General features: G+C 49.3%; 1 protein-coding gene across 1 annotated transcript in view; it reads right to left on the bottom strand.

Moving 5' to 3' along the window:
• Itga11 (integrin subunit alpha 11) overlaps positions 1–20381 on the bottom strand; it is an 81617-nt gene extending 61236 nt beyond the window's left edge. Inside the window, 3 exon segments of the mRNA XM_042054721.1 lie at positions 19100–19211; positions 19962–20164; positions 20248–20381. Of these exon segments, the coding sequence (XP_041910655.1) occupies positions 19100–19211; positions 19962–20164; positions 20248–20381 (449 nt within the window).
• Between the last annotated feature and the right edge of the window lie 2943 nt (positions 20382–23324).

Genomic DNA, 23324 nt, shown 5'->3' with positions numbered 1-23324 from the left:
TGTTTTTCCAGCCTTTTTGGGTGCTAGTGTGCCTTTGAATCTGAGGACTGAGGGATGTTTACTTGGGATAGGAGAGTTCATGGCTTCACTGGGTGCAAAGGCCTGAGTCTCCGCTCCCCTCCATCCTCTGCCCCAGCCTCTGAGGCTCACCAGTGCTGAACTGCTGCTGGCTCATGTGCCTCATCCACTTGGTCATCATTTAGGGTCTTCTCCCAGGCCGTCTTCCCCGCCTCTTCCTCTTCCTCGTGCTTTGTATGAACTGGCACACTTCATTTCTTTGGGAGTGGAATCGTTATATAGGCCAGGTTGGCCGGGAACCAGTGATGCTCTGGTCTCAATGTGGATTACATGTGCCCACTGTTTTCCTTATATACATCTTCGCTGTCTCTATCACCCTGTAGATGATGCCCTTCATTGTCCAGCAGCCTGGACAGACAGTCTGCTAGCGCAGGTCAGAGGGTGACTTGGAGTCAGTTCTCTCCTTTACCATGTCGGTGCCAGGGATGGAACTCAAGGTGTCCGCGTGGTGCCCCCTGAGCCAGCTCACTCCCGCATCCTAATCCCTCTTCAGCTAGCCAGAACAGTACTAATTTAGGTTTAAAAGAGAGATTCTACTTCACTTAGATTCCAAAAGGAATCCATGTTTATTGAGCAGAGTTTGTACCTCAAATTCTGTGGGAAGTGAAACCAGAAAGGCTCTGGCTTCCTTTTGAACCCAGGCTGTTCCAGAAGGTGTCATCCACAGAGACTGTCCCGGGATATGAAAAGGGTGGGAAACCCGGAATCCATTCACCTATGTGGCTCTCTTTCCACTTGAGGACTTTACTTATGGACACCTTCCCACATCAGTTGATATCAGTGATCCCCTTAGGCTCTGAGCCTGGGCCTCGCTCCAGCCCTTCTGGGGTATGCTCTTTCCTGTGGAGTGAGGAGTCCTACAGTGATGGGGACAGGACCCAGCTCTCATGTCTCCTGTCAACGTTCTCTGAGAGCCTGGGCCTCCTCTCTGGGTCTCTGTGCGTGTGTGTACAGAAGCCAGAGGTCAACTTCCAGGTGCCATACACTTTGTTCTATGCGACAGGGTCCCTCACTGGGACCCGAGGCTTGCCAATTAGGCTAGACTGGCTGGCCAGGGACCCCCCTCCCCGTGTCCACCTGTCTCTGCCTCCCCAGCACTGAGATTGCAAACTTGTATCACAATGACCCAGATCTAATGATCAAACACAGATCCTCACAGCAGAAACTTTACCAACTGATCCTTCTTCACCCCACTACCCCTGAATCTTTCTGATGAAGTACAACATTGCTGAAGTTGGTAGCTAATCAGTTTGCCAGGGTGTGGTCAGAGAGTGTGTGTGGCCCCTGGAAACCATTGGAGAGGAAGGGTAGGTGGGGAGAAGCAGTGTTAACTGAGGCCAAAATCTTCCTTTGCTGCTCTGTTAGTGGTCTATCAGTCTTCACAGGAGCATCTGATGTGGATGGGGAATATGGCCCAGCCCAGTTCTTCCGGGAGCATCTGATGTGGATGGGGAATATGGTCCAGCCCATTCTTCATGGTGGTAAGCCACTGTTACATTTTCATTCTGGTGCTGCATCTGCTGAGAGATGCTCAAGGAGATTTTCTATGGCACAGGCCTTTGCCAACACTAATCAGTGCAGGAGCTTTGATGTCCCAGTGGTGTGGGTGGGCATGACTCCAGTAGATGTGATGTCACTCTGAGAGATGGCTATGGAGGTGGCTCTTTGCATCGCGGTGCCTGGCCTTACCACCTCCTCCTTCCCTTCTGCTGACCTCTGGGGTCTGGCTCCTTGCCTGGGAGTTACCTCTATTTGTCCATTTTGTTTTTTCTCCCTAGATCACAGAACCTCTTAGAAGAGAAGAGGGAGTGAGTGAGGGGAGGAAGCTGGAAGGGACGTTCTCAGCCCAGCTGAAGGGAAAATGAGAAGCGGTCCTGCTGGCTGCCTGTTTTGTGCCACAGCAGAAGGGTATCAGCCTCGTGGCACCTCGCCCTCTCACACCCATGCCAGGCACGTGTCCGTTGCACATCTCATCACACGCCCCTCTGAGTGTGCAGTCTCCCACCCCAAACCCTCTGAGTGCCCCCATTCCATCCACTCCCAACGCCACTTCCTCAGGAAGCCTTCCATGATCTATCTCTCGGCCGAAAGTCATCTTAATCCTCATGATGCTTTGCTTACACCACTAGTTTGTCTTTTCTCTCCTGTGGGTATCAGGCTTCTAGGAAGCAGAGACTTCCACCCACTTTTGGAAGGCCCAGAGTTGTTCAAGGCACTTTGAGGGGTCCAAGCTTGGTGACTGCTGAATGAATGGATGGACAGGCGGAGGAGGCACTCACACTGCTGTGGCTAGCTGAGTCCTCTTGGTTATTGGGATAAAGCCTCCTGATGAGCATCGCTGAGCTCTCCTGGGTTGCGCTCTGCACAGACTCCTGCCCTGAGCATCCTTTGTGTGCCCCTCGGAAAGCCTGAACGCCACATGTAAAAACCCTTCCATCTCTTTCCAGAAGGCTTGATAAGCCCTGGCTATTTTTGTTCATGCCACACTTGGAGAATATTTTCCTTTTCTGTTTCGTAACAACTCTTTTCCTTTGAAATGAAGCCTAGGCACTGAGGCCGTTCAGACAGATGTTTCTCGGTGGGATGTGCGGCTCTAATTTCTTGATGTGTGTGGGTCTGATGGCTTCCCTGTTACTGCCTAGGTGTCAGCTAGGGCCAGCCCCTCTGAAGTTCCTGCTGCCCCCAATGCAGGTGATCACTCCTAAGACCAGTGTACAGTGCACTCCAACAGCCCCTTTCAGGGTATCCCTGGCCAGGGAGATTGCCAGACAAGGAAGGATGCAAGCTCACAAATGTCAAACCTCTCCCAAACCACACAGCTGACAGAGCACCATAGGATACTCATTGTCCCTGGGGTGGGGGCTGGGGTCCAGCACTCTTTCCTCCAGCACACAGATCTGGAAAAAGGGAGGCTAAAGGACGAATATCCTGTTGCTCCTGGGCCCAGCTGAGTGCTTGCAGCTAATGCTGGTCTATCCCTCCCTCTCCCGGCCTCCGTTCCTTGTCTGTAAAGTGAGGGCCTTGGATAGGCTTTGGTCTGAGCAGTAGCCAGTGAGCAGGTTCTATGTTCAGGATGCTGTGAACTTGAACAGAGGGGAGTGGATGATCATGAAGTGACAGGCCTAGGCAGGGGCACCAGGGACAGCTCTTGTTTGGCCATTTGAGAATCCGTCCCTGAACGGCCCCTGGTGGGGGCTTGCATCATGAATGGTGTCACCTGGGGATGGGGTTCTGGGCCCATGGGGAAGAGTGGAGTGACTCCCATGTCAGGCTATAAGTGCCTATCAGTGTGATTTCTAGTGTCTCTCCTGGTAAAGGCTGTGCCAGGATGAACTAGAGAGACTGAGACATCCCTGCCTCCCACAGAGCTGAGGCAGTCATACTGATTCTTCCCGACCCTCCTCAGCCTACCTCGCTGACAGTCCCATCTATCCCCTCTCCCTTCACAAGTCCACATCCAGCTGTGCCCAGCCTTTAGGTCTTGTGCAATGACACTGTCATCTGCAAGGCTGGCTTTCACAAACAGCACAACCAAATCACAAAACAAAACAAAACTCTCTGTGTTTTAATTAAAAATCTTATGATTTTGTGTTGGATCTCATTCATAGCTAGCCTCTGCCTACATGGTCTGACAGGCGCCACACTGCCCCTGATTGGACTGTCCCCTTGTGCTTTCAGGGGGCCAGAGTCCCCATGAATTAGTCACATACTTGGATTCAGATACTAACTGTGCCTACCAGGTTAGTTTTTGACACTATAGACCTCTCACCAAGGTGGAGACCGGTGACCTTAAGATTTGCCTTGGGATGGTTAAAAGCAGAAATCCCAGGCACCCCCTCTAGCAAGTCTGCCCTGGTGACTGGCTGAGAAACCCAAGTGTTGGTTCCTTTCAGCGGGTGATTCTGTTTGGCAGCTGGCTCTAGGAGCCCTTGGCCTGGATTTACTGGTGCTCACCAGACTTGGACATGATGATAACCATGCCACCTGGGCATAGAGGGCAGGATGGCCAATCAAGAAATCATTAACACAGTGGAGGGTGGAGTGTCCCATGGTGGAGCACTTGCTTAGCACAAGCAAGGCCCAGAGTTCATCTCCAGCACTGTCCCTGTCTCCAAATGACCAAAACCAGGGCACACACTCATCTGTTTTCAACTAAGTGCAGTTTTCACCTAAGGCCAACTGATTGGGCCATTGGAGCTCCCACCCATCCATCCCTCCTTCTCTCCCTCCCTCTCTCCATCCATCCCTCCCTCCCTACATCTATCCATCCTCAAAGTCCTCCACAGGAAGAAGCCATAGGAAGTGGTTTTATGAGTGGATCCTTGGTGAGAGTTAATTTTCTAGTAGGGATTATGCTAAGGGATCCCCTGAGGCTCACTTAGTCCTCACAAAGTCCCATGACGTGGTTTTTTTTTTTTTTTTGAGACAGAGTCTCTTGTAGCCCAGGCTAGCCTTGAACTGCCTGTGTAGCTGAAGCTGATCTTGATCTTCAATACTCCTGCCCCCACCTCTAAGTGCTGGGAGTACAGGTATGTACCACCATGCCCAGTTTATGTGATTCTGGGGGTCAAACCTAGGGCATCCTGACCGCTGAGCTTCATCCTAGCTTACAATGACCCCATAGAAGAGAGAGAGATGGCGCTCTAATTTTGGAGTTTCAGAGATTACTGGATGAAAGCTGGTGAAGACTCAACTCTTAGGTCTCCCCCTTGTCCTTGGTCCCTCCTTGAGAAGCAGAGGGGTATAGCCAGCTGCCAGCCCAGCACAGTGTCATGGCATCCTTTCAAACATTTTTTGTTTGGCTCAAAACTCAGATTCTCTTCATTTTCTCCCTCTGCATCATGACAACTATTCTTTATAAAAATTATTTTATGTATAAGCATGTGCTTGCATCTGTGCCTTCCCACTTGAGAGCTTTGTAGCCACAGAGGACAGAGACAGGCATTGGATCCCCTAGAGCTGCAGTGATAGATGGGTTGTGAGCTGTCATGTAGGTCCTAGGGAACAAACCTAGATCTTCTGCAAGAACAAGTGCTCTTAACCACTGAACCATCTCTCCAGCCCATCCCTGTTCTTACAGAATCGTTCTTATGCCGAGAAGCCCTAAAGAATCAAAAAGGCTGCAGGCTCACTTGAGCTACTGGCGAGTTAAGTCTGTCATTACGTTTTTGAAAATGCCCCCATCTTGCATTCCAGAGTCATGAGCTCTGCAGTTGGGAAGAGGGGAGCTGCAGCCACAGGCTGTGCTGCCTGGTGTGGGCCAGGCTGCAGCCCTCCCTTACCTACCTGCTTGCCTGGCTCCGCTGTGGCTGACCCTTCTCTACTTGGCAGGGAGAAAGGGTACCTGTATCTCCTACACAGGGACCATGGTCCCAGGATTCCATCCAACAAGATGTCTACTAGCTTTGTGCTTCCCTGAGATTTAGTATGAATCTCACTCAGAGTTCTAGAACCCTCTTCTTCCTTCTTATTCCGTTCTTCGGATCTGTGTCTCCCATTGAAGCTGCAAAGACTAGGGCGAGGTGATCCCTACTCTGGGGCTCACAGCTGCGCTGCTCTACACCCCAGCTTTCCATCTCGTTTCCCCCTTTCCTTTTTCCAGCTCTCCTAATTGGTTTTTCTTACAACGCTCTTTCCAGGTGGCTCTGTGCTACTGGTCCAGACTGACTCATGGCAGCTGAATCAGGAGGAAACGTTCTAGAGGTCAGGGATAGATTTAAGAACTCAAGAGAAAACCACAGAGGCATCACCACAACCAGCTCAGTTCAGAACAAACATGGCACCACTGGCCGTGTGTGTAAGCAGGCATTGGGGGCAGGGTGCATCTGAAAGGGCTTGAAATCCTAAGGTCTTGGTTGCATTGCAGTCAGGGATAGTTAGTTAGAAGGAAGCATTCTCTCTAAGCCTGTGGAAAACCCTGGTTAGGTTAATGGGGATTATCACAGCTAATATTATTGAGAAAGACATTTATAATGCACTGTTGTGTTTTTCCAATTGCATACAACCACTGAAAATGTGGCTGCATTCTGATTGTCAAGGAAAGGTCAGGTTCTGTTGGTTTGTTTTCCATTAGTGAAGACCGCCTATGGGAGAAGCTGCTCATACCCATGGCAAACCCACAGAATTGGGTGGAGGAACAAGGAGTGGGCCAACCTGCGCCCTCTAGTGCCAGGTAGGATAGATGCAACTAAAGTTGTTTGATGCCCTAAAAACTGACTGTGAGGTATGGTGTAATGGCGCACACCTTTAACCCCAGCACTTGGGAGGCAGAGGCAGGTGGATCTCTGTGATTTCCAGGCTAGCCAGGGCTACACAGTGAGACCCTGTTTCCAAAGCAACTTCCTCCCCAAACTGACGATAGTCATCCCTTAATGTGCATGGGAAATTGGTCCAGGAACTCCATGGACACCAAAATCTGCAGCTGCTCAAATTGATACATAAAACAACACAAGATGGGGCCCCATGGTCAGAGTGCTGCACAAGCATTGGGTGGGACTTGAATGAAAAGGGGGGCATGGCCATGTGTCCCTGTAACCCTAGTGCTTGTGGGGAAGGAGCAGAGACAGGAGAGTTGCCCAAGCTTGCTGGCTGCTAGCCTAGCTCCAGGCACAAGGAGAGGCCCTGTCTCAACAGAATAAGCTCAAAAGTAAAAGAACAGAAACCCAACATCTTCTGTCTTTTCAAGGCATGCTCAGGGGCATGCACATCCCTAATATATATCCGTGTTTTTAACACACTCCCAACCTCACACACACACACAATGGCTTAGCATTGGCATAGAACTTACAGACATCACCTCTAATCCAATACAAATAGCTATTTAAACAGTTACTGTGATATATTATTTAAAGACTAATGATAAGAAAGTAAACTGGACGTGTTCAGTACAGATGCATTCTTATAGAATATGTCCAGCCTATAATTTCTTGGAATCTGTGGATTCAGAACTCACAGACACAAAGGGCCAAGTGTACCAGCCTTAAAATCATAGGAATCTGCTTTGAAGATGGTGCGGGTTTCAGTCTGAGTTTATTTGCTCCCTCCTGTGAGACACCCCCATTGCTTTTCTTGCACTGGACTTAGGAAGGATGTAGGGAGTCACAGGATGGTGTTGGCTTTTGAGAAGGGGTTGGGAGAGGAGGCTGCAGGCCACTGTGCAGGGGTGGGGAGAGAGGGCAGAGGATGGGCAGAGGCAGCCCAAGAAGATGCTGAGTTGGCAGTTCTTCCTGACTTCCCTGAACTGGTCAAATCCAGTTTATTTTTCTTTCTTGGGGATTAGTAACCAGGAGGCTTTCTTTCAGCATTTCCACTCCCATGACTGTGTGTCTTTTACCCATACTGTTTGACCCGCTTCCTTTCGGAGTTCAGAACTAGAGTATTCTCTGGCTGTAAGGCCTGCCGTGGGCTCCAGCCTTGCTGCTGTCTGTGTGTGTGAGGCGTTACCTGGGCTATCGCTCACATACTCTCTAAGTCCTGACACTTTCCTGTGTTGATTTGGAATTAAAACCATAAATAAACAGAAGGAGAACGGAGAAGGAGAACAGAGAACGGAGAACGGCTCCTTAAGGAGCCTTGAGAACTGCCTCTCACATCTGGCTGCCTCTCACATCTGGCTGCATTTCACATCTGCACACTGTTCCTGAGTTTGCACTGGGTTCTGGGGCTGGCAGTCCCCCTCCCATCTCCCCATGGTTGGTTCCTCTTAGGCTGTTCTGTGCCATTTGGGGGCATAAGGTGCTCCCAGCTCCATCAGTGAGGACGAATGCCTGGCTTTCTATTCCCCTCTGTGAGCCTCCCACAGCCCCTCTCGCCCCGCCTGCCTGCCGTGCCAGGGCCTGCCCAGTGGCTTGGCCTGGGGCCTAAGACAGCATTTCCCTAGAATATGGTTTCCCCCTTCTCTCTGGCCTTCATGCAGTGGGTGTCATCCTACCCACCGGCTTTGCCTCTGTTGTGATTTAGTCTCTAACCAGAATGAGTCAGGGTGTGGATTTTTTTATTTGTTCCAAGGAAAAATCGTATAGGGTTGGGAGCCTGCTCTGGGGGCCGGAACTGGGAACAAAGCAGAGCATGTTCCTTGGTGACTTCTACAGCAATGAGGGCCAAGGCTGCTCCAGGCCTGTCACGGAGGGAGGGGGCAGAATAAAGATCTGTCATTTCGCCCAAGCAACCATTCAGGTGCCCTTTCCTTGAAGCCTCTCTTCCCCCAGGGAAGGACTGTGATCAACATTCCATGTCATCTCCTCCTCCTTCCTCCTAAGGATGCTCTGGGGTTTGTATCCCTGGGCCCTTTGGTTGGATGAAGAGACTGTGGTACAGAAAATGACTGTGATGTGTTCAGATCTTGACTTGGGAAGGGCCGAGCTGGGAAGGCACCACATTTCATATGGCCTGAGCTGTCCTTGAACTTGCTGTGTAGCCACAAATGATCTTTTGATCCTTTTGCCTTCACTTCCTGAGCCAGGGATTACAGGAGTGAGCCATCATGCCAGGTTTATGCTGCTCAGGGACTTGAACCCAGGACCTTGTGCATGCTGGGCAAACACTCTATCAACTGAGCTTGCATTCCCAGTCCTGTTGTGTGACTTCGAGACTTGACTTTGCCAGTGGCGAGGCAGGTGTCCTCAGCTGTTCACCCTCAGTGAGCCCCTGGGTGTAGATGTGAAGATCCCTAGGGCAATATGAGCTTACTGGTAAAGGGGGGGGCAATGCAGAGCACCCCAGGAAAGAGCCAGTGCCTTGTTCTGGATTCTCACCAATAAGGACATCTTGTGGTCTGGGATCCAGCGTGGTAAGTGACCTGATTTAGCACCTCCCACCTAGGTGCTCATTAATCCAGGTGGAGCAGTCATAGCGGGTAGACACTGCCCCGAGCTGGCAATGAGAGGAGTTTCAGCCCTGGCTCACCCACTCCTTGCCGTGGGACTTGCTTTAGTTATCATTCTACCCCTCTACCTTGGCTTCCTCGTCTGTGAGGTAAGGGGGTTAGGAGAACCTCTCAGACCACCTTCCTTATAAGGTGGAGCTGGCACGGGGCACAGCAGCCCTGAAGGTCTACCCATGGTACTGTGTGGCCCATTTGGGCATCCTGGGGCTGCTTCTAGCTCTGGACCACCCCATCCCACCTCTGCCTCTGAACGGTGTTCCATGGAAGGCTTCGGCAATGGTGGTCCTGCTTTCAGGACAAGGAGTTCCCTGTTCTGCCTGGCGTCTCCATAGCACAGACACTATTCCTGATAGGACTCTTGGGAGAGACTAGGGTGTGTTCTACTTCAAATAGGGCACTGGGGAGAGACCAGGGTACAGCCTGCTTTTTTCCTGTCACTGTGATAAACACTCTGACCTAAAGCAACTTAGTGGGAAAAGGGTTTATTTGGCTTTAACTTCCAGGTCCCAATCCTTTATTGGGGGAAGTTAGGGTAGAAACTTAAAACAGGGACTTGAGGTAGGATCTATGGAGGAATACCGCTTACTGCTCACTTGTCTGCCTTGTTCAGCTGGTTCTCTTCTACAGCCCAGGATCACATGCCCAGGAATGGCACTGCTCACAGTGGTACGGGCACTCCCGAATCAGCCCTCGAGACAGCGCCCCATTGATGTGCCCACAAGCAAATCAGACCTAGACACTTCTTCAGTTGAGGTTCCCTCCTCCCAGGTGACTCTAGGCTGTGTCAATTTTGTTTAGATTATATATATATATATATATATATATATATGAGACTGCATGTTTTGGCCTCATGTATTTATATATGAGGCTGCACGAGCTTATGTGTACCATATACATGCATGTGACAGTGGAGGCTAGAGGGTGGCAGATCTCTTGGAACTGCAGTAGTTACAGTTGGTTGTGAGCTGCCTGATATGTGTGCTGGGAACATGGTTCTCGGCAGGGATAGGAAACATTCTTAACCACTGAGCCATTTCTACTGAGTCCTGGCTGTGCCAAGTTGGCCATAAAAACTAAGCAGAAGAGATTAGCGACCTGTGCCAGACATGAGTGTTCCAGACCTTGTCATGTCAAGACCGTCGTGTGATGCCATGCTCCTGGTGGAGGTGATAGCGAGAATCTACACCTCACCATGGGGAATATTTGCTTCCTAACTTTGCCGGTGTCTGGGGCCCTCTCCTCCCTTCTCAATCCACCTGCAGGATACACAGTCACATGACTCTTGAAGCCTCTAGGGACACAGCCCGGTTAAATGGTTGCCAGAACACCCTGATCAGAAGGGAAAGTGAGGGAGGAAGACAGGGAGGAGGAGGAGGGGAGGGGAGTGGAAAGAAGATGGTTTGACATCAAAATCTTACCTTTACCATTCTCTCAGATTCCTCTGCCATCCTTCCCTGCCATGTTGGAAACTGATTCCTTCACATGACCCCAGACCCTTCTGGGCATCCCTCTCTCTGCACCTGTGAGCTGGAATCTGTGTTGTGTGAGCATGCCCTTGGCCTTGGCCCCTGTTCTTCTGTACATGGGGATACACCTTTCTTAGTACAGGAGTCCCCAGCCCTGGCTCTCACAAAGCCAGAAGTGAGCTGGGGATAGACAGGACAGCAGAGGACTGACTGCAAGGCTTGGGCTCCACTCACTGGAACTGCTTCTGTTGTATTTATTTCTTTGGGCTTAGGCAGAACCTTGCCTGTAGAGTTCTGGGCCCCAGGCTCATTGTAATATTTACAATGTCCTTTCTTAGAGTCTCTGTTGACTCTCCTGCAAAATGGGGACAAACTTATTTCACTTTCAGGTAGCCTGCTTCTCTAAACCTGCACTGTGCCGTGGCTGTTAACCTTGCCTGTCAACCTAATGAGATTCAGAGTCACAATGGAAACAAATCTCTTGATGTGTCTATGAGAATGCTTCCAGAAAGTTTTGCCTGAGGAGGAAAGCCCCGCCCTGAATGTGGGTGGTACCATTCCATGGGCTGGGGTCTCAGACTGAATATGAAGTATAAGGTGAGCTGAGCACCAACGTTCATCTCTGTCTACTCCCTGACTGCAGATGGCATGTGACCAGCTGCCTCAACACTGCCACCAAGCCTTCCGTACCGTGATGGGCTCCCCCTCTGACTGGGAGCCGGAATAAGCCCTTCCTTCCTCGATTGCTCTGCAGGCGTTTTGTCCTGACACTGAAGATGTTACTAATACACGCACCAGGCAGTTTACCACGGCCCGGTGTCATCAAAGTCCACATAGCCCCACGAGTGTCTCCTTTAACAGACTATTCGGCCTTGCAGAGAGCTGATGTTTCTCCAGCCAGGGGCCGAGCTTCAAGAACGAACAGGGACCTTATGGGGCCCAGCTCCCTTTCTTCCCAGCACCAGGAGGTTTCCTGCTCCAGAGGATGCAGGCAGGGGCTTTTGTAGGCCGGCCCTGGAGCATGGGGACATCAAATGGGCTTAATCACTTCAATGTAAACGCGCTCAAGGCATGTGGATTGAATTTCTCTGAAAATACACAAGGGGCAGAGAACACTCAGTCTCGGAGGAATTTGTTTTCTCTTCCCTTTTTGTGTGCCTGTGAGTGTTGTTATTGTTGCTGAGACTGGAGCATGTCAGAAACGGTTCAAGATGCCTACAGCATCCCTGGATGCTCAGCAGAGCCCACTGAGGGTTCTGAATTGGGCATGGTGGGCAGAAGGTGAAGGACTAAAAATAAAACCTACTGGCTACCCCACCAGGCCTGTTCCCCCATCCTCTTAGTGCCACTACTGATGTCCCACAAGGCTTCAGCATGATGGCCAGGACCCCCTGCGGGTTCCTGTGGTAGGTGGCAGTGGGCCAGTCCTTCTCTGGGACACTCTGGGTCTGGGAGTGATACTTTCCTGTCTGGTCTGGTGGTGTCTTCGTGTAGTGGTGGTGTAGATGGTGACTCCCTGATGGAGACTCCTGGGGAGCAATTTGAGTAGCGCAGATCTCCTGGGTCTGACCCAGGAGACAGCCTGTAGGTGTGAGCTCTGCTCAGGGCTGGGTGCACAGAAGCCCCTCAACCCTCAGCCACTGTCTTGATTTCAGGTTTCCCTGCCTCCAGCTGCAAACTACTCACCTGTCACTTTGTGCGTTGCTGATTATAAAACCCATGTACACAGAGAGTGCTCTTTAACCTTGCCTAACTTTCCCAGATGGAGTGGGGAAGGGTCTGGTCTCTTTTGACATTTGAGTAAATAGAGGTTCGGAAAGGCGGAGTCTTCCAAGGTCTGTCTCCAAGTAACAGAGCTCCATGCTTCAAATCCTCTCTTGTCCCTCCTTTGAGGCGCCTGCTGCATCTAGCCACATCAACAGTTGCCACAGAGGCCATGCAAAATGATCAGCCAGTGACACTGGCATCAGCCTTTCACCCCAAGGTCAGCATCCACGGTTCCTCTCTGGGACTGAAACTCCCAGAAAGCTGCTGGCGGGAAAAGTGGGGCGAGTGGAAGAAGCCGAGAAGGGATGTGAGGCTCGGTCACGGCTGCCACCTTGATAAGGTTTGGGATAGCCATGGGAACACATCTCTGGACATGCCTAGGAGAGATTATCTAGCTTAGGCAAGACCCACCTTAAATGTGGGTGGCAGCATTCCATAGGCTGCCCCCACAACCCCGCTTTACAAACAGAGAGAGAGCGAGCTGCAGTCTAGTCAGTCTGCTTCCGGAGTAGATGCGGTGGACCAGCCGCCTCTGCGGCCATGTCTCCCCTGCTGTGCTGGACTGTGCCTGCAAGCCACGAGCCAAAAGAAATGCTCTAGTCCTTCTTTAAGTTGCTTTTCTCAGGTGTTTTTTTATCACAGTAGGAAGACAAGCAACCAATACGGGGAATAATTAAATGTGGTAATGAATAAGGTTCCTGTCACTGGGGATAGGAGCCCCTGAAATGCCCAGGTTGCTGCAGTCCACCTCACAGGTAAGGGCAGCTCTGGGGGTCCCCATGGCTGCTCCCTCTCTCTGCTGCTCTCAGTCAGTAGTGGCCAGAGTAAGCTCATGTCTAGGGACTCCAATGGGTGTGGCCCTGCCCATTCACCCGAGGCATTAACTCCTTCCCACAAGGCTCTGGGATCAGCAAAAGAACCTAAGAAGTCAAGATGGTAACCTTCCCAGACCCATTTCCTTTTCAAAGGCCTCCCAGAGACCCTGGCCAAGGCTCCCCGCTTTTAAAATCTGACTGAATTTCTGTCTTGGGCAAGATGCTGTGCCAGCTCTTAGGTTGCAAGGATGAGACGCGGGCGTTTCATGAGAGGTCCCTTGTTACCCTGGAAGTGATGTCAGAGGAAGGCTTAGGGATGGAAAGGCCCTTCCAGGACAGGAAAAGACTCCAGGGAGCCCTCATGGAGAAAGTGACCCCACAAAGACGGCCATAAACACTAGCAGGTCCTCTTTTGTCTTGTTTTTTAAATTTTTGAGTCATGGCCTCCTCAGTGGGTCTAAGACTTACTTCTGAGTGAAACCATGTTTTTAGCATTCCAGGACTGTGTAGAGCCTGTGAGCTTAGGAACAGATGTTTAACAAATATTGCTCAAAGTAAGTTCTATATTGAAAAAAGTCCATTCAACCTATTTTTTTGAGGCATGTTTTATGTGCCCCAGGCTGGCCTCATTGTGTTGCCAAGGACGGACTTGAATTTCTGATCCTCTTGCCTCCACCTCTTGAGATTTAGGTGTGTGCCACTATATATTCTATATACTGTTTATGCAATGCTAGGGCTTGAACCCAGGACCTTGTGCTTTACCAACTGAGCTACATCAGCCCCTCAACCTAATCTTCTCTCTCTCTCTCTCTCTCTCTCTCTCTCTCTCTCTGTGTGTGTGTGTGTGTGTGATATTGCGAGTGTACAAAGGCACGTGTGGGTGTGCATGCATGTGGTGTGTATGTGTGTGTGTGTTCGTGTGTGCATGTAGAGACCAGAGCCCTATCAGTTTTCTTTTTTTTTTTTCTTTTTTTTTTTTTTTGGTTTCTCGAGACAGGGTTTCTCTGTGTAGCTTAGGTGCCTGTCCTGAAACTACCTCTGTGGCCTCAAACTCACAGAGATCTGCCTGCCTCTGCCTCCCTAGTGTTTGGATTAAAGGTGTGCATCACCACAGCTGGGCCCACCTTATCTTTTTGAGACAAAGTATCTCCCTGAGCCTGGAGTCACTGACCAGGCAAGATCGACTAATCAATGAGCTCCAGGGATCCTCCTGTCTCAGCCTCCCCAGCACTAGGATTACAGGTATTTGCCATCATGCCCAGATTTTTATGTGGGTGCAGGGGCCATATCAACCCCCCCCTTTTTGCTCTTTTATACCTTGTGAAGAATATGCATACTGAGCAGCTGGAGAGATAGCTCAGTGCTTAAGAATGCATACAGCCCTTCTAGAGGATATGAGCTTGGTTCCTAGCATACATATCAGGTGACTTCGGCTCCCCGCAAACCCAGCTCCAAGGGGATCTGACACTCTGGTTATCATAGACACACACACATATACACCATTAAAATGATAAAAATAAATTAAAGAGAAAAAGAGAATGCACACACTGGGGCTAGAATCATAGCTCAGGTGTGTAGTGTTTGCTTAGCATCATGAATCCTTAGCAATATAAAAAAAATAAATCTTGAGGAAAAGAAGACAGGTGGCCTGCATCCTTTTGTAGCGAGTGGAGAGCAGCTTACTTCTCTGACTTTGAGCACCTAATGAATGCCAGTCATTCAGCCCCTGGCTCCACAAAGAATTATGACCTACTTGAGAAAAAATAAAGATGCTATGAAAAGGGAATACAGACTTCTGTGGGGACAGCTACTCTAGGGAAAGGAAGATCACAGACGGCTTCTCTGGGGAAATGACACAGAAGATCGCACAGAACGGTGTGAAAGAGGCTTTTGATTTTGGCTGTGAACTACTAGGAAAACTGGACAAAACGTTTGAAACAGCCATTTTTCAGGCAGCAGGCAGCAACCAAAGCAGAGTCTGCTATCTAAAGGAAGGCCCTACAGCACCCAGCCCACACGCACCCTGCTTTCCTCTGAGGGCTTTTCCTACGGAAGCCCAGCACATACAAACCGCAGAGCCTTACGGAAGGCAGCGATCTTGCAAGTCTGATGTGATTTACCAATGATAGATTCAAGGAGCTTGGAAAACCCAAGGCAGAGAAAATACAAAGAGAAGAGCCTAGGGACACACTAGATTCAGACTCCCGACACCAGACACAGGCAGAAAAGCAGCCACAGGGAAGTGACACACTGTATTTAAAAGACAAATGACATCTCCCCAGGTTCTATAAAGTCAGAACACCATGGGATATCACTTGAAATGGTAGGGCCATCAAAATGGCTCTGTGAGTAAAGGTGCTTGCTGCTAAGCCTGTTGATCCGAGTTCTATCCCTAGAGTCCACACAATGGAAGGAGAGAATCACCTCCTTCGAGCTGTCTTCTGACCTCTCTCTGCACATACACCATGCACGTGGGCACCCCCCCCATGCACAATAAAACAATAATAATGTAACAGGAAGAAATATAAGGATGGCAGAATAAAGCGTACCAAAAAAGATACACCTGAAGAACCAGAGTGAAATAAAGGTATTTCAGACAGATGAGCAAGTCCAACTCCTGAAGTTAAAGACAAGAAACACTGAAGGTGCTGTCTTCTGAAAGAAAATCCTGGCAAAGACAGCATATAATTATGTGAAGATAACGAAGAGCCACAGAATGGTAGTTAAGCGAGGAAGGAGATAGGAATACTGACAGTTTAAAGGCGTTGTGGAATTTATAGCTATGTAAAAGCAAAAACCCACGACAAGAATGGCACAAGGGACAAGACAGATGACTGGAATTCATGTTATTTAGGCAGCGGTAAAGCATTAATTTAAGATAGATCTTGGACAAGCAAGATGGCTCAGTAGGTAAAGGTGCTTGCTGCTAAGTCTGATGTCCCAAGTTCCATCCCTGAAACCCACATGGCAGAAGGAGAGAACTGACTCCCAATTAAAATCATATCTAGTTATAGAATTATGATATAAAATGTTAAGATATAGCATAAGATATACCAGACGCCTTAGGTGACCTCTGACCTTCACATACATGCCTTAATGCCCCCTCCCAAATAAGTAAATAAATGTAATTTTAAAAATAGACCATAGTCTATTTTAAAATCAAGAATTCACATTTTAGTCTTTAGGTTGAACCACGAAAGTAAACAAAAGAAGGTATGTGTAAGCTAGGGGAGTAGCTCACCACTCTAGTGGTGGAGTGGCTTCCCAGCACATGTGACACCCTGGACTTAGTCTCCAGAGCTAGAAACAACAGGACAATGTATAACAGGAACAATAAAAAGCAGAAAAGAAAAAGAAGGCCAAGAGACAAGCAGGCATGTTAATAATCTGAAGAGACTTTGTTATTAACTGAGTTATCGTAGTTAAGGTCCAATTAAAAGGCAAAGCTCATCAGGATTATCCAAATAAAAGGCAAGGCCTACCAGAATGGATTAAAAATTCAGGTGTCATTTAGAGGAAGAATGATTTAAATATGAGGACATGGGGCTGAAGACACGGCTCAGTGGTTAAGAGCATGTTCTGCTCTTGCAGAGGACCTGAGTTCAGTCCCCAGAATCCACACTGGGTGCCTCACAGCTGTCTGTAACTCCAGTGGCAGGGGACCTAATGCCCGCTCTCCTGACCTCTGCAGGAAATTGTGCTCATGTGTATATACCCACACAGACATACATGCCTATACATAATTAAAGATAAAAACAACTCTTCAAAAAAAAAAAAAACAGGTAAGGCTACAGAATGGCTGAAAGCAAGGGCATGAGAAAGAACACACAGGAATTTACTAAAAGATGGCTATTGTGCCCACAGTAGTCTAGACAATTGTATGTGCATATACCTATGTATATATGCAATACAATCACAATATAAAATATTAAGATATAACATATGATATATTAGGTACCATAGTCATCTTTAACTGTCGATTTGGCACAGTCTAGGATCCCCTGAGAAGGGAGTCTCCACAGAGGGATTGATAGATCATGCTGACTGACTAGTAGGCATATCTTGTTATCCCATGGTTTCTGCTGTACCTGCTTGACCATGACAGGTGACACTGGCAGGAGATGACGCTGTGTGGAAAAAGCCATCCTACCTTCTGGTTCCTGTCCTGATTGTTCTCTCAGGGACCTTGACATGGAAGCATAGTCAATACACTCCTCTCCAGGTTGCTTTTGGTTAGTGATTTATCATGGCAACAGAGTGGAAACAGTATGCTAGGCTGTAATGCTAAATTGGTCCACCTAGTAGCAATTTATATACCTAACCAACAATTTCAAGATATATAAAGTAAAGCTGGCAGAACTAAATGGTAATTCCCAATAATCTCTGGAGACTTTAATACACATATCTCAGAAACTGATAGAATAAGCGGACCAAAAGACTCCCTCACTACTCAAAAACCCACCAGACTAACAACAGTGAAGTTGTAGACATTTGAATATCACAGCCATGTTAATATAACTGACATGCAGAAAAAGACCTAATAAAAACAATAACAGGCTGATCGAGTGACCTGGTAATTTACTGAAATAGACAATATCTGGATTTATAGAATGTGAGGCTGGAGAGATGGCGCAACAGTGAAGAGCACTGGCTGTTCTCCCAGAGGACCTGGGTTCAATTCCCAGCACCCACACGGCCGTTCGTAGTTATTTATAGCTCTAATTCCAGTGCATCTGGCACCTTCACACAGGCATGCATGCAGATAAAACACCAATGCACATGAAATAAAAATAAATAAATCTTAAAAACAAAACCCCCGAATCAATCCTTATAAAACTCCAATAAATTGATACACCTATAGCAGGGCACATTGTGACAAAGGGTGGCAGCATTAACTACCTTTGAGAAGCATGAAAATGAGGACGTGCCATAGAACTTAAAGTCTCTGAAAATAAAAGCAGGATGGCAATGGTTGATATTTTATTCGTAAAACTTGAATGAAAAGGAGGGATTTCTGGAGAAATGCTATCAATACTAACACGAGCAACTGGAAAGCTGCACGGCCCATTATCTTCAGGAAGTTGGATCTCAGCTGAAAATCTGACCATAGCAACGTGCAGAGAGTAAGACTTTGGAGCACTCAGTCCTGAATAGGATGGCCTCATCAAGCTCCTCTCCCCAAGCCTGGGTGCTCCCTCCCACAGAGGTTCATGCTACACAGAGTCAGAAAAGAGGAAGAAGCAGATGCAAAGTCCCATCTCTAACTAGTAGAAAGGTCAGAGATGTGAGGCCAGGCAGGTGTTTGACTGAGCAGAGCAGGGTGGGAGGCACCCATGGCCAGCATTCACTGGGAAGGCTCTGAGAACGTGGAGAAGTGCTAAGCCCTTGTCTATCTGTTGAAAACCCACCAGGGAGAAAACCCAGTTGAACCGTGCAGGTGTGTGGGAATGTGTTTGGGGGAGATGGGAATGTCCGTATCCTGACTTGTGGGGATGGTCAGGAAACCTAGCAAACTTACTAAAATCACCATTGATTTGTACACTTGGCATGATTAGATCATACGATCGAATAAGCTGTTTCATAGTAAAGTTATCCAAAACTTAGAGGTTGAAGCTTCCCTCTTTATTGCCCCACCTGGTGGTCCTGGGCTATTGCTGGCTTTCTCTCCATTCCCACTCACAGCCTCGCTGTGCCCCACCCCTACTACCTCTGCCCCTCATGAGCAATCTCACACCCACCTCAAGACGCCCCAGCCACTCTCAAGTACGGTTTCACGGTTGAGACCCTGAGTTCTGAGAATGCCTTACCAGTGAATGGCTCCCAGTGCCTGCTCCCTTTGGTCATTGCACCTGGAAAAGGGGGTTCGGCCTCCCCCCATTTCACATATGAGACAAAGAAGAGCCCATGACATTGGATGTTCAAGGTCTCAGAGGCAGAGCCTATCAGATTTTGACCTGCTAGGATGGAGAGTCAATTCCCAGGAATCAGGAAGCCCAGGAGAACCAGTCTGGGCAGCTGGCAGGCCAGAGGTAGGAAGGAGGGCGCTGAATATGAGCAGCCCTGGTTAGGGGGTCCCAGGGCTCACTCACCACTTCTTGCCACTGATGTCATGCTGCTGGACTGTGTAGCCAAAGAAGGCAGAACTGGGACCAGCGATGACTCGGGGATTCCTGGTATCCATGTTAAAGGTGTCTGTGAATCCTGAAGGAGAGCAGAAAAGAGAAACGGTGAGACTGGGGGTGGGGTGGGTGCAGGCTGCCTGGGGGTGTGTCTGGGCTTCAGGCTGCTCTTCTGCCTCAGAGAGGCTGGACTGTGAGGCAGGCGGGTGACCTTGTCTTTGAGGAGCCCCTGTGTGAGATGACTGGATGGGGGGAATCCACAGTCTGATGGGAAAGGAGTGGCCTCAAGGTAGGAGGCAAGGACCCTACTTTGGGAAGATATAGTTTCTCGCTGCAGGTGCCCCAGTGCCTGAAGTCAAGGTCTTGCTAACGCACAGTGTGGACCAATAGAGACCAGGAGACATTTACTCAGAGCCCCTAGATCTCACACCAGCCCTGTGAGACGGAAGTCTTGCACTTCTGTGATGCTAATCTGTGGGAATTCACTCAGCAGGTGAGCTGGGAAGGAGATCAAAGAGCTTGGGGAGCTGGGGCAGGATCACCCTCTTTAGGGTCCAGATGGAGGGCTCAGGAATGAGAAGGCTCTTTGCAGAGATTGGGGGGGGGTCTCTCTCTTGACTTCAGGACAGAGCACAGTGTCCATCATGGAATTCAGTCTAGAACTGGCCCGACCTCCATCTTACCTCACCCAGTCTCCCAGGGGAAGAGAGGAATAAAGCCTGGCCGCAGAAAAGAGACATTTAAGTTCCCAGAATCCAGTTACTGTATGCATCAACCCAAACTAACCAGAGGGTGGATTTCCTAAAGGAGAGGTTGAGTCTGTCCCCCTGACCTTGGCTCTCACCAATCTCTGGTTTTTCTGAAATCCATGGCTTTCTTTCTCTGGTGATGATGTGGGGGTGGGTATAACCCTCCTCAGGGATTATTGATCTCAGATACAAACAAAACCAGATGTTGTTTTTGATGAGAATTATCAGGCTGGCTGTAGAGATGCCAGGAAGCTGGCTGGGCCTTGTGCCATTCTTCTGCCCCAAGCTGGTGACAGAGGGGAATTCACAGTTCCTTGATGGCTCTTACTCTGTGGCTAACAGCAGCCCTGCTCTGTCTCAGGTTCTTACTTGGCTTTGAAAATGACCAGTTGGTCCCAAGAGATCAGAGTCACAGACTTGAACATCAGTGGGAGATCAGTTCTCAAACTCAGCTGGTGACGGCTCACGTGGAACCAAGGCTTCCCATCAGGACTGAGGGACATGGCCTAATGTGACCTTGGCTACTGTCAACCCAGTGCTTCATGATAGCTTATGGCATGCATGTTGAGCATCCACACTGTGAGGGACACTCAACTGTTCTCACCATCCTCCCTCACTTTCCCAAAAAGCTTCCCAGAGATCTTAGGAGAGAGCAACCAAAATCTCCTATGAGAGCCAAGGGATTGGCTCAGTTGGTAAAGTGCTTGATGCACAAGGCTCAGCAGCAGAGGCTGATGTTGACAAGAAGGGCAAGGAGCAGTCCCCACTCCTCATGGCGGATCTAAGCCACTTCTGCAGAACGCAGGATTCTTAGAAAGCACTCTCTGGGCCCTTCTTATGGGTTTAAGACCTGTTGTGATGGGAGTGGCAGGCTGCTTCCCGCCACCCGGCTAGCTTTACCTGAAATAATTACAAAGAAACTGTATTCATTTAAACACTGCCTGGCCCATTAGTTTCATCCTCTTATTGGCTAATTCTCATATCTTGCTTTAACCCATATTTAGTAATCTGTGTAGTACCACGAGGTGGTGTCTTACCAGGAAGGATCTTAGCCTGCGTCCATCTCGGAGAGGAGAGCTATGGTGTCTGCCTGAGGCATCTGCCTGACTCTGCTTTCTTTCTCCCACAATTCTGTTCTGTCTACTCTGCCTACCTAATTTTCTGTCCCATTAAAGGGCCAAGGCAGTTTCTTTATTAACCAATGAAAGTAACACATAGACAGATGACCCTCCTCCATCAAAGACCCTTGTTACAAGTGAGCTAAGTAGGCACAGGGAGGGTGGGATTTCCCCAAAGTTGCCAGCCTTTCTTCATGTCCCTCTTTATTCTGTATGTATGTGTGCATGTATGTATGTATGCATATGTGTGCATACATGTACATGTCAATGCATGCACATACATAGGTGTGAGTGCCGGGGGGGGGGGGTTCATATGTTGCTTCGCAGTTGCCTTTACCTTTGGTTTGAGGGAGAGTCCCTCACTGACTTGAAGCTTCACCAGGGAGGCTAGGGCAGCTAGCCAGTGAGCTCCGTGTACCAGCCTGTTTCTACCTCCTATCTCACTATTTCTGGGATTACAAACACACACCACCACACCTGGCTTCTTACATGGCTTCTGGGGATTCAAACTCAGGTCCTCACGCTTGTGAGGCGAATGCTGAGCTAACTCTCCTACTTAATCTCTGCCACTTCTTCAGTGTGACTTTCTCTACAGATCTTCACTTTAGAGAAATGTCTGCTTGGTGTGTCTTCTGGGGAGTAGGAGTGCTTGTCTGGATGAGACAGAAGTCGCCAGGGTCCTCAGTCATGCTGAGTGGGCCAACAGACTTGTTTGTAAGTCAGTGGAGTCTGAAGCCATGCCGGGGGAAGTGAGGGTAGGGTGGGGCGACCTGAGTTCTAATCTCAACGTTGTCATCATTTGGCTGTGTGTCCGTGGAGAATATGTCCGCTTCTTTGTGACCCAGGTTGCATGGCATGAGAGGCTTCAGTCCCACATCGCAGGTACTAATCCACACATGTGAGCGATTCTCTGGGGGTGCGCGCGCGCGCGCGCACACACACACACACACACACACACACACACACACACAGCTGACTTCCAGTTGTCAGCACACAAGCATCTGCCTTGAATCTCTGCAAACAACTGGGAATTGGAGACCAGGCGGCAGAAAGAATGCGAACTCATCTGAGTGTTGGCCAAACACATCTGGGAGGGGAAATCTCCAGGCAAAAGTGATAATATTTTGCATTCCCAAGCCAAGGGGGAATAATTAGGAAAGCCATCAGCTCATAGTCTGCACTATTCAGGCTTGGCTCTCCCTCTGCTTGTTTGCGCCGTAGAGACTTGGCAACAGGCTGGAGGAGCTTCTGGACACATCAGACATCAGAAAGATGGAGGCTTTGGTGGGTGTCCAGGGAACGTGGTTATCCTTCTGTGTAAAACCTAGCTTCACCCCCAGACCTGGGTGGTGCCACTAAAACCTCAATGAGTTCTGGGGCAAGAGAGCACACATGGCACCACTGTGAGCTGATTGCCAACTGGAAAGAATCTAGAATCACCTTGGAGACAAATCTCTGGATATAAGGAATTATCATGGTTATGAGACTTGAGGTAGGAAGATCCACTCTAAACGTGGGACGCCATGTGACCAGCTAGGGGAAGCTGCCACCTTGACGGGACTCCAAGCTCCTGCCACCATGACGGGACTCCAAGCTCCTGCCACCATGATGGGACTGTACCCTCACACTGTGAGCTAAGATAAACACTCACTTTCTAAAGCTGCTTTTCTTGAGCATTTTGTTGCAGCAACAAGCTACTGCTTCACAGTCCCCACCAGAATGCTCAACATTTTAAAGCTGCCCACTACGACCCCTCGGGACATGGCTGTGTGGTGCTGGAGTGGCTAAGGAATCCCTTCCCTGGCATCTCCTTGGAATGCGAACACCTAGAGAGGGTAGGGTGGGACACAGGGATGACTGGAGAGTAAGTGCCAAGGTCAAAGGCTCAGGGGTGGACTGTGAAACAGATCATTACAGGGCAGTGAGAAGGGTGTGTGGGTACAGGATGGGTCCTTATTAAGAGCTGACGCTGCTATGGTAAGACCCAGGCTGGTTGTTAGGATAACTGGTCTCTTCCCTGCTTCCGCTGCTCACTGGCTGTGTGGTCTTGAACAAGCTCTCTCTGGGCGCCAGAACCCATCAGGCTAGCCATTGATAGTCCCGATGTCCTGAGTGCGTGTGCTCCTCTGTTACCAGTTCCTAGCTCCTCATCAGAGACTAGGGGCCTTCAGATCAGCCCTGGGAGCACTCCATGGGTTGGCTTTTCCCCAGGAGTCTCCAGGGGTGTCCTTTTCTCTCTGCTATCACAAATGTCCCTTAGCTTTAGGGTTCCTGTGAAGGTGAACTGCATCCCCACCTCTCTGAGGACTCAGCACCTAGCTTGGCCTG

The sequence above is a fragment of the Arvicola amphibius genome, chromosome 3 (assembly GCF_903992535.2).
Source record: "Arvicola amphibius chromosome 3, mArvAmp1.2, whole genome shotgun sequence".
Classification (NCBI taxonomy): Eukaryota; Metazoa; Chordata; class Mammalia; order Rodentia; family Cricetidae; genus Arvicola; species Arvicola amphibius.
This window is presented reverse-complemented; position numbering and strand designations above follow the sequence as displayed.